The sequence below is a fragment of the Vombatus ursinus genome, unplaced genomic scaffold (assembly GCF_900497805.2).
Source record: "Vombatus ursinus unplaced genomic scaffold, bare-nosed wombat genome assembly UNPS02014768.1, whole genome shotgun sequence".
NCBI classification, from domain to species: domain Eukaryota; kingdom Metazoa; phylum Chordata; class Mammalia; order Diprotodontia; family Vombatidae; genus Vombatus; species Vombatus ursinus.
In genome coordinates this window covers 12,724,802-12,736,096 of record NW_020954546.1, presented here as the reverse complement: position 1 = coordinate 12,736,096, position 11,295 = coordinate 12,724,802, and the positions used below count along the sequence as shown (strand labels likewise).

At 49.1% G+C, this 11,295-nt stretch overlaps 1 protein-coding gene across 1 annotated transcript in view; it reads left to right on the top strand.

Annotated features, from left to right (window-relative positions):
- The first annotated feature begins 850 nt into the window (after window positions 1-850).
- STX1A (syntaxin 1A) overlaps window positions 851-11,295 on the top strand; it is a 12,742-nt gene continuing 2,297 nt past the window's right edge. Inside the window, exons 1-6 of the mRNA XM_027862315.1 lie at window positions 851-886; window positions 1,973-2,072; window positions 6,753-6,827; window positions 8,965-9,038; window positions 9,155-9,263; window positions 9,414-9,487. Of these exons, the coding sequence (XP_027718116.1) occupies window positions 866-886; window positions 1,973-2,072; window positions 6,753-6,827; window positions 8,965-9,038; window positions 9,155-9,263; window positions 9,414-9,487 (453 nt within the window). The 5' untranslated portion in view covers window positions 851-865. The remainder of the gene's footprint in view (window positions 887-1,972; window positions 2,073-6,752; window positions 6,828-8,964; window positions 9,039-9,154; window positions 9,264-9,413; window positions 9,488-11,295) is intronic.

Genomic DNA, 11,295 nt, shown 5'->3' with positions numbered 1-11,295 from the left:
AAACCTTACAACGCTACAAAAATGCTGGCTATTATTGTATTATTAAGCACCTGCTATGTGCCAGGCACTATACTAGGTACAAGGAGAGAGGAAAAGGGAACATTTATTAAGTGTCTACTATATACCAAGATCTATGCTAAACCCTTTATAAATATCTCTATTAAGACAAAGACAAAACAGTCCCTGCCTTCAGGGGGCTTATTTTCTATCAAATGATTGATGATAATTAATGGACTGGGCAGCTAGGTGGCGCCGTAGTGCATAGAGTGCTGAACCTGGAGTCAGGAAGACTCATCTTCCTGAGTTCAAATGTGGCCTCAGCCACTTACTAGCTGTGTGACCCTGGGCAAGTCACTTCACCCTGTTTGCCTCAGTTTCCTCATCTGTAAAATGAGCTGAAGAAGGAAATGGCAAACCACTCCAGGATCTCTGCCAAGAGAGCCCCAAGAGCTAGGACAGGAACTTCATGCAGCAGGCCACCCTGCTTTGCAGAGCTCACTAGCACTTGCAGGATGAGGGAACGGAGTCCTCTGGACTAAGCCCAGAGGAGTCCAGGCTGGGGGCAGCCAAGTCTTCCTCTCTCCTACCTACACACAGCCCTTAGAAACCGCAAGGCAGCCCCCCGTGGCCTGACACTAAGGGCACCAGGCTGAAATGGATAGGGCCATGGAGCCTAAGAGGGGCTCTTTGGCAGTGGAGGGTGGGCGACATGTGTGTGCCAATGGTGCCTTCTTCCCTGGCTTGGGTCTATCGGTAGGGGCATGGTACACCTCCACCTCCATAAGCATCCACTCGTGTTTGTGTGCAGGCAAAGGACAGCGATGATGATGATGAGGTCACCGTTACCGTGGACCGAGACCGCTTCATGGATGAGTTCTTTGAGCAGGTGGGAGCCCAGTGTGTTGTCCCCATCCCCAGCCCCACCTAGGGACCCCGAGTCAACTCCTACAGAGCAGTACCCTTGCTCGGACACACCCTTTCATTTACATCATTAATTCAACCAGAAATTATTAAGCACCTACTATGTGCCAAGTACAGTACTAAGCATGGGGGAGATAATGACAAAAAAAATGAAACAATCCCTGCCCTATAGGGGCTCACATTCTCTCAGGGGAGATAATACATATATGTATTTATACGTGAGTCTGTTGCAATGTGCATATATACACCTGTATGCACTGTGTGTACACACATGCACTGTCTATATGTCCCAACAAGCTCTCAGAAGATGTGGAATAAGAGGAAACAGAGCCTTCCTCCTTACTGCTCTCAAACCATGAGAGTAAAGGGTGATTGGAAAAATGTGGCTACAAATCCCTCCTGAAGCCTTCCCTGAGGGCATCCTTTGAGGTGTCTTGCTCTGGAGATGGGGTGAGGGGGCCCCAGAGCTGAGTACTCAGATGGATGTAAGTGTTGGGAGAAGGAGCTGAGCTAAGGGCTGTCTGGAGACCCTCAGGGAGACATCAGAGGTGGTCCTGAAGAGAAGAAATCAGAATCCCACCTGAAATCTGTCTACTGCTTTCTAATTTTCAAAGCACTTTAAATACTTTACTCTGGACTTAGAGTCAGGGAAGCAGGTTCAAATCTTACCTCTGATGCTTACTGTCTGTCTGTCTGTGATTATACTCTCTGGGCTCTGAGGTCATTTCTGGTTCTAAATCTATGATCCAGTGTGATCTTTGTAACAACCCCATAAGGTGTGATGGATGGACAGCTATTTATCCATCAGAGAGTTATCTGAAGAGAAGTAATGGTTTCCCCCAGGTCACACAGCAAAAGATGGGACTAGAATCCAGCTCTTTGGACTTATGGGCCAGTGTCACCCCTTCACAGAGGGGACCAGTCCCAGCTCACTACTCCATTCCCAACCAAGCTGCTTCCAACCCCCTTCCCCCTGGATCTATCCAGGGCAAGTGTTGGGCCCAGCTGTGCCTCTCACCCTGACTTGTCCCCTCCCCAAATTTCTCCCCAGGTGGAAGAGATCCGGGGTTTCATCGACAAGATCTCAGAGAATGTGGAAGAGGTGAAGAGGAAACATAGCGCCATCCTTGCTGCCCCCAATCCTGATGAGAGTGAGTAGGGGTGGGAACTTGGAGCACGTGCGTGAGGATCCTCACTGAGGCCTCCCCTAAGAAAGCAGACTTCAAGGTCTCTGACCCTGGAGATGGGGCCGGGGGGCCACACGGCTAAGTATGAAGATGGAGAGATGGGAGGGGCCTCAGACGCCATCCAATCCAAATCCCTCATTTTACAGATAAGAAAGCTGGGGCCTGGAGGAATCACTGATTTACCTAAGGTCACCCAGGCAGTCAGTGTCAGAGATGGGATTTGAACTCAGGTCCTCCTATGCCAAAGTCAATGTTCTTTCTATTGTCTGTCTACTGTGCCTCCTTGGGCAGGGTTAGGAGGTAGAAGAAGAATCAGAAGTCTCTGAAGGCAGGTCCTCTTCCCCTTTGCTAGATTCCTTACCCCAGAGAAGCAAGCAGAAGTGAGTTCCCCAACCTGTGCCCCTGCTCTCCAGGCAACCAAGCTCCCAGCCCTCCTGTCCTTCCTGCCCTGTTGGCAGGCAGCACCCTGTCTGCCTGTCCTGGAGTCAGGGGAGCAGCTGTGTTGTCTGGGAGGAGGCTGATGAGGTAGCTGCACACACACACACACACACACACACACACACACACACACACATGCCACACCTCCCCTTCCCAAGAGGAGCAGATGGCAGCAGAGGCCAGGGCTCTCTCTGCTGCTGCCTGTCAGCCACGTCAGCTAGTAGAGGGCACTGGAATGATGTTGGGTCTACCAACTGTCCTCATAGAGAAAAGTGTGTGTGCTGGGGACATGGAGGACAGCCCAGCAGCAGAGCCCCAGGGATGGGACCTCTTCCCCAGCACCCCAAGTTGGCATTTGCCCCCCATTGCCAGCCCTCAGCCCTTCTCCAATATTCATTGATTACCCTGTGCCTTTAAATAATTGTTAGAATTTGTATAGCCTTTAAGGATTGACAGAGTCCTTTCCTACTGAATGTCATCTCTTTTGATCTTCACAGAAACCCTGTGTGGGAGGTGCTGTTCTTATCCCTATTTTACAAATAAGGAAACTGAGGCAGGCAGAGGTGAAGTGACTTTCCCAGAGTCACATAGACAGTGTCTGAGACAGTATTTGAACTCAGTTCTTCCTAATGCCAAGCCCAGAGCTCTATCCACTGCACTCTCTAGTGGTCATGGGCAGACAGTTCCCCAAGCACAGCCCTGAATCTTACAAAGTCAGAATTGAGTGAGGGAACTTTCTTAATGCGCCCGGCACTGTTCTTGGTGCTGGGGGTACAAAGACAAATACGAAACAGTCCATGCCCTACTGTTATTCTTATGTGTCCCATTTTTAGGGCATTTGGAAAGAGTATTTGGGAAAAATCAGTTAATCATTAAATATCCCTCCAGAAGCCTGGAATCACAGAGTTAGAAAGACCCTCAGAGGTCCATCCAATCCAGCCTCTCAGTACAGTGGTAAGAATGCTGGCTGTGAAGTGCTTATCACTACCCCAGAAGGCTGGACAGGATGGCTTTGTGTCTCACCTTTGCCACTTACTACCTGGATAGCCTTGGGCAAATCATTTCCCCCTCTCTAGTCCTCAGTTTCCACATCTATAAAATGAAATGACCTCTAAAGACCCCTTCTAACATCTCAAAATCCTCAGGTCCTATAACCTGAGCAGGGGTTTCCTTCTAGAATAGGAGAGCCACCCAAAGATCACAAATATAATGGAAAGAGAACTCCATTTGGAGCCAGAAGACCCAAATTCCAATCCTGGCTCTCCCACTTGACTGCCTGTGTGGCCCTAGATAGGTAAGTCACATCTGATTTCAGGGCCTCAGTTTCTTCCTTTGGAAATGAGGGGTTGGACTAGAAATGAGACAATATGTATAAAGAACTAGATGAAATTTAGCTATGACTATTATTCCAGGTCTGATTCTATCATCTTTGTGGTTCCCATTGTATTGAGAGTGGAATTGGGATATGCCCCATTGAGCTTGGAGTGGGTATATACCAAGGAACAACTCAGGGATTTCTGCATTACTCAGAACCCCATATCCTTTAGCATTGAGCCACATCTGCCCCCAGATGTTGCCTGTGAGCTTAATACATGCTAGATGGGGTATACTTCCATCCAACCCCCACTACACTACTTTGGGGTAACTAATTGTTAGGATATTTTTCCTGGGGAGGGGGGAAGGGAGGATAACCCTTTAAGTAGGTGAGGAGTGTCCCAAATATTATTAAGAGTCGGAAGTAAGAGGGCAGCTAGGTGGTGCAGTGGATAGAGCACCAGCCCTGAAGTCAGGAGGACCTGAGTTCAAATCCAGCCTCAAACCAAACACTCAACACTTACTAGCTATGTGACCCTGGGCAAGTCACTTAATCCCAATTGCCTAACAAAAAAAAAAAAAGGAGTCAGCAGTAAGAAAAAGAGAGATGAGAGAGACAAGGAGGAGGAAGCAGCTGTGGTCTGAATTGAACAGATTCCTCAGATGTCATCCTTGGAAAAGTGGGGAGAAGGAGAGATGAGTAGGACTACATTAATAGCATGTATGTGCATGTGTCTACATATACACATGCATGCAGGTATGTCTCCTTGGATGAGGAGGAGAGAAGAGCAAGATTCCATTAGGAGTGTGTGTCTGTGTTTTACGTGAAGGTTGTAACTTTCCTTCTTCCCTAGGAAGCTTCTCAAGGGGGAGGGAGAAGATCGAACTAACCACATTCTCTCTTTCCCTTGCCTCCCTCCAACACCCCCTCACCCTCACAGGCATGTACCTCCCCCCTCCCCAGCTGTGTGCACACACAGAGTGTGATCAGGTCTCCGAACAGAAACTGCTGATTCTGGTGATAACGAAAGCCAAAATCTCACTTCCTCCAAGGTGGAAGGGTCCTGGAGGGGGAGGGCTAGTGTAGCCAAAGCCCTAAGAGTTGGGAAAGAGTCAGTCAAGCTCAGCTAAAAATATTGGCTGACCTTCCTTCCAGGCTTTGGCATGGGGGGGGGGGGAGCTTCATGCCTCAGTTTCCTCCATTAGGACATTTAACTAAGTAGAGGAAAAAGAGTTAAGCATTTGAGGACTTAGCAAAGCTGAAATGGGGAGCCCAGGCTGGTATAAGCAGCAGAGGGGAAGAGAGTAGGGGAAGGGAAGGACCAGTGGGGACAGTGAAGGGAACTGAGGTTACCACTTCCTACCTGTGTTACCGTGTGACCTTGGGAAAATCATTTAACCTCTCTGGGCCTCAGTTTCCTCCTCTGAAATGAACTAAATCACTTTCAGCTCCACATCTATGGTTCTGTGCCCCCCTTCTCTAGGGACTGGGATGTCAGCCCTGTTATTTTTCTTTTTCATTTGCACAGGAAGGCCCAGTTGATGGTGTAGCTATTAAATGAATTTTCCCCTCATTAAGGGGTAACAAGGCTCTTACTTAGCCATCTCTTCCTCCTCTTTGGTCCTCACTCCAACCCCTAGAGACAGTTTTCCACTCCCGTCTGCCCCCCTCCCAATCTTCCCTCTCCCATGCTGTGTTTGGGGAGTTTCTGCTCTCTGAGGCTCTGCTACTCAGCTGCCCTCCATGCCCCTAACACACACACTCTTCTCCATGAGAACAGACAGCCAGCCCATCATCATGCCAAGAGTAGCGTTTGTGTGATTACTTCCATGAGCTAATTGAGGTTTGGGGAGAGGAAATTGGCCCTGGAATGTAAGTGAAAGGATTTCTCCTGGGCTCTTGCAGAAGGGAACACAAATTCCAGAACCTCCCCACCACCACCACCCTTAGAGTACCTGGTGGTAGATGTCTGGAATGGGAGCTTTCTGAGATGAGAGGTATAAAAGGATCTCAGGGTTAGGAATGGCAGAGAAGGGGCTAAGTATGAGGAATGGAAAGGGCTTAGAGCCAGGCAAGGAGAGGGAAAAAGAAGAGGAGGCTGTGTCAGTGGTATGCCCAGTGTAGGAGTGACATCCTAAAGGACAGGGTGTCCAGAGGTACAGGACATTGCTACATAGTACACACACACACACACACACACACACACACACACACACAGGCAAGGGCCCCCACACTTATGCCTTCTGCCAGGGCCTCTCCTGGGTTGTAAAGAGGTGAAAAGGGGGCCCTTCCTATCCAGGGACCATTCCCTCCATGGCCACAGAGGGCATTGCCCTACCCCACCCGTCCCACCTCTCTCTGCACCAAACCTCAATTAAATGTGCCTACAAAGCCAGCCGCTCCACAATTGCTCCTGCCTTAAATTTAGACCCCACTCATTTGTTATTTGAAGGAATGGGGGAGGGAGGGGCAAAAGTGTTTCAGAGGACAAAAATACTAGGGAGTTGGGGTGGGGGAGACTAGAATGGAAATGTAAGCCCCTCCCAGCTGCCTTGGAAATCTTCTTCTGCTGTCTAAAAGGCTAAGCATGCCAGTAGCCCCGGTCCCTGTCCCAGGTGCTGAATAAGGGGGTGGCGCCTCAGAAAACCTGGGTGGAGAATTCACCTTTTGATTAAGAGCCATTTAAATTGCTCCCCAGCAAAATTCCACTGGTGGGGGTTGGGGGATTGGGGATGGAGTGAGAGACACCAGAGGGTACCCAGGAGTTCCTGCTTTGAGTTCCCTCCTCACCCCACAGGCTGAGCCTGGCTGGGAGGGAGCAGGGCTGGTAGTGGACTTCTCTGAGCCCTAAGAACTCTATCTCCTCTTCCTCCTCCTCCCCACACCACTAGAGACAAAAGAAGAGCTGGAAGAACTCATGTCAGACATAAAAAAGACTGCCAACAAAGTCCGATCCAAATTAAAGAGTGAGTATGTGATGGGGGGAGGGGGGAGGGGGGAGGTTGGGGTGGGGCACCCTTTGGAGCCCTCAACTGTTTCTAGATGAGTCTGCCTCACTTCATGCTGCTGCTGGGTTCCTGAACCCCTGAGTGTGAATCAAATTCTATTTTTACTGTGAAAAGGGGGGAGGTAGTTCTTAGTGATGTAAAAAGACTATGCCTTGAGCTCCTTGTATAAAAAGAAGCATTCTTTTGTAAATTTCTCCCTCTCTTCCCTCCTCCTTTATTTTCATATATTGGATTTGGTTAAAGTGAGACCCATCCTACCAAGATGTGTACCTTCTGGGCTCTCTGGATGCATACAACCTCACCTTCTGCTCCCTTTCCAAGCTCTTGCAAACATAAACCTTTTAGGAAATCTTTCCCAAACTTGGTAACTTAGGGGCAGGTTGGTGCCATGGGTAAGCAAAGGAAGCAGCGTGGTATAGTGGAAAGAACCTTGGATTTGGAATCAGAGGCCCTAGATTTGAATCCTGGTTCTACCCCTATCATTCCTTGTGTGATCTTGTAGTCAATCAGTAAACATTTATTAATTGCTTTCTGTACATCAGGCCTTGTGCTAAGTGCTGGGGGATACAAAAAAAAAAAAGACAAAAACAGGTGCTTAAATATTAATAGGGAAGTCTACCTGTAAATAGATAGCTCTATAAATGATATATATGTAATATTGTTCAGGCTTATCCAACTCTCCATGACCGCATTTGAGGTTTTCTTGACAGAGATCCTGGAGCCGTTTGCCATCTCCTTCTCCAGCTCATTTTACAGATGAGGAAACTGAGGCAAAGAGGGTGAAGTGACTTACCCAGGGTCACACAGCTAGCAAGTGTCTAAGGCTGGATTTGAACTCAGGTCTTCCTGACTATGGACACAGAGCTCTATCCATTGCCACCTAGCTGCCCCTAAGGTACCAAGAGTAGAAAGAAGGTAACCCTGCAAGGTAACACTCTCTTAGCCTCTGTGGGCCTCAGAGGGCCCTTCCAGCTCTAGACCTAACAACCAATAATGTAAGAAAGGCGCTTTTAAAACCCTGAAAGCATTGTGCAGACGGGAGTGTTATTATCTGGTTTTGTGTTTTAGTTTATTTTCATTTGGTCAGATGAGTGGGAGGAGCTGCAATGGGCCTCAGGAGACCCAGGTCTGAGTCCTGGGTCCGTCACTGATGCACTGTGTGACCCTGGGCTTGTCACTTGCCCCCAGTATCCTCACCTATAAGATGAGGGCATTGGCCTAGATGATTTTGGGGGGTCTCTTTCCAACTGACTCAAGGCAGCTAGGTGGTGCCACAGTGCATAGAGCACCAGGCCTGAAGTCAGGAAGACCTGAGTTCACATGCAACCTCAGACACTTCCTAGCTGTGTGACCCTGGGTAAGTCACCTGTTGCCTCAGTTTCCTCATCTGTAAAATGAGCTGGAGAAGAAAATGGCGAACCGCTCCAGTATCTCTGCTGAGAAAACCCCAAACGGGGTCACAGTGAGTTGGACACCACTGAATAACAAATTCCAACCGATGTCCTCTGGTTCTGAGTCTGTGTTGGGGTCACGAGAGCAGTCTTGTGACCTGTGGAGCTGTGGGCTCTTTTCTAGCTTCTGCCACTTACAAGCCTAGACTTAGAACTGGGCCTCTGAGGTCATCTAGTTCACCCCCTTCATTTTACAGATGAGGAAACTGAGGCCCAGAGCTTCAAAGGTCACCTAGACCAACCTTTCCATTTTACACATGAGATAACTAAGACCCCAGGAAGTCGTGAGTTGCCCAAGGTCACACAGGTGGTAACCATTGCTCTCTGGAATAATTTGAACCCAGCTCCTCTGACCCCAGAGTCAGTGCTTTTTCCAGGTTGCCTCTCTTTTTAATTTATTACTAAGCTTTGTGACCCTGAGCAAGTCACCTCCCCTCTCTACACCTCAGTTTTCTCATCTGTAAAGCTAGAGACTTGGTCCCTTTCATCTCCAGCCTATGAGTCTATATCCCTTCCTGAAGTCGGGTGAAGGTGGGGGAGGATCAGTGCTTTTCACTCTCCAGCCTGGCAGGAAGGGGAGACCTGGGGGGTGGGGAGTGGGCCTCAGGGTGTAAGACTGAACCACAAGCCTTGCTCCTCCCTAGGTATCGAGCAGAGCATCGAGCAGGAAGAGGGACTGAACAGGTCGTCTGCAGACCTGAGGATTCGGAAGACACAGGTGAGGGGGGGAGGGCATGGGATAGATGGGGGGGAGCACTTGGCTCCGGGTCATCTCCAAAAGCTGGCAGCCAGCCAGCAGAGGCCAAGCTCATCTGCCTGCCTGCTGTCTCCTAGCACTCGACATTGTCCCGGAAGTTTGTGGAGGTCATGTCCGAGTACAACGCCACCCAGTCTGACTACAGGGAGCGTTGCAAAGGCCGAATCCAAAGGCAGCTGGAGATCAGTGAGTGCACAGCGGGGCTGGCAGGGGTGGGCAGTTCTCATGCCCTTGGCCCAGTGGTTGGGAAGGGTTAAGGAGACCAGGCAGAGGAGAGGAGAGAGGGGGACAGAAAGATGTCTGTCTCACCTCCTTTGGGTTCCCTGCTACATACAGCTGGCAGAACCACCACGAGTGAAGAGCTGGAGAACATGCTGGAGAGCGGAAACCCTGCCATCTTTGCTTCAGGGGTAAGTGGTCCAAGCTGGGGCCCTTTTCTTTTTCCAGAGGCTGTGTGGTTAGGCACCTAAAGCAATGGGTTTGGGCGCCGAGGGCCTGGGTTCAGATCCTGACTCTGCAGAGTCACCTTCACCTTCCTGGCCTTCCTTTTCTTTCGGTGACGGGCTTGGTCCCTCTGACAGCTTCTAAGGCCTCTCCTAGCCCTGTGACCTCATGACTTTTTCGTTCTCAGAAGGGAGACTGCACATCCTTTGTAGACAGAGACAAAGCCCAGTCTACAAAGGAGACACTTGCAGGCAGAGGGCTTAGATGGGAATCTAAGCCCCCATGACTGGGGATGATACCTTCACCACTATGGGCCTCAGTTTCCCCCTCTGAAAATTTAGATGATCTTTAAGCTCTCTTCCAGCTTGAAATCTATGATCCTGATTCTGGATCCTGGATCCTGGATTCCTATTACCCTCTTTACTTGTATCCTTTTTTTTTTAACTGTGCTTTTCCAGTGCTCAGCATTGTGTGTGGCATACAGTTGGTGCTTAATAAATGTTAATGAATTTCATTGTTATCAGGAGTTCCCAGTTAGGAACTCTCTCTACCAATGTAGATGGACACCAGTAGTCTTAGATATTTGCCTGAAGTACTGAAAGATTTCAGTTACTTGCCCAGGATAACAAAGCCAGGATGTGGTCAAGGTAGATTTGAACTCAGGTCTTCCTAACTCCAACACCACCTCCTTCCACTAGTCTCCTCTGTCTCTTTCTTACAAGCCTACCTAGGATAAATCTAGAAAGGCTTCCTGTAGGAAGCAGGTGGTGATGAGTAGGCAATGCATTTGCATTTGGAGGATGTCAGGGGGATCTTGGCTTTCTCTGCCCTAGACCCAGGAGCACCAAGGCAGGGTGAGAGAAAAGACTGCTGGGTTCAAAGGAGGTGAGCTCAGGCTTGTGTCTTCACCATCTGTCTATCAAAGCCTCAGATGAAATGTGCAGATGACACAGACCCAGCAGGGATCGCTAACGGGGGCGGGGAGACAGAATCAGGGTCCCAGAGGCTCTTGACAACCTAGGATACTTGGACAAACCTAATAAGATGACTTTTCAGAAGGATAAGTGTAAGTCTAACATTTGGGGTCCAAAAATGAGTTCCTCTGAATAAGATAGAAAAGTTTTAGTGGACTACAAGCCCAAGGCGTGATATGACAGTGAAGAAAGAGACTCCTCCCCTAGGCTCCTGGAAGACAGGCAGAGCATCCACGGGGAGGGAGCTGAAAGCCCCATCAGACTCTGCTCAGGGCACCTCTAGGGCTCTGCATTCACTTCTGGGCCCAGGAGGTTAGGAAGGACATGGACGAGGTAGTGAGGATTCAGAGGACAGCCACCAAAATGACTAAGTGCCCCTAGATCTCAGCATATGAGGCTTAGTGGGAGGAACCGGGATGTTTAGCAGGGAGAAAATGAGGACATGGTAGCTCTCTTCAAGGAGAGGGGGGCTAGGGATAGGGTTTCCCAAAAAGAAGGGAGAGAAGAAGGGATGGAGAGAAAGGGGGGGAGAGAGAAAGACAAGAAGGAGGAGAAGGAAGGAAGGGAGGGAGAAGGGAAGCAAAGGGAAAAGGGAGGAAAGGAAAAGGCAGAAGGGAGGGGAAGGGGAAAAGGGGAAGAAAGAAAATAGTCACTGTGCATTTTTTTAAGTGCACCGACAAAAACAGAACAGAGACCAGAAAGAAACACAGCTTTGGAAGTTCCATTTTGGATTTATTTTGTGTGTGTGTGTGTGTATTGTATATATGTGTATGTGTATGTGTACATATATATATATATAT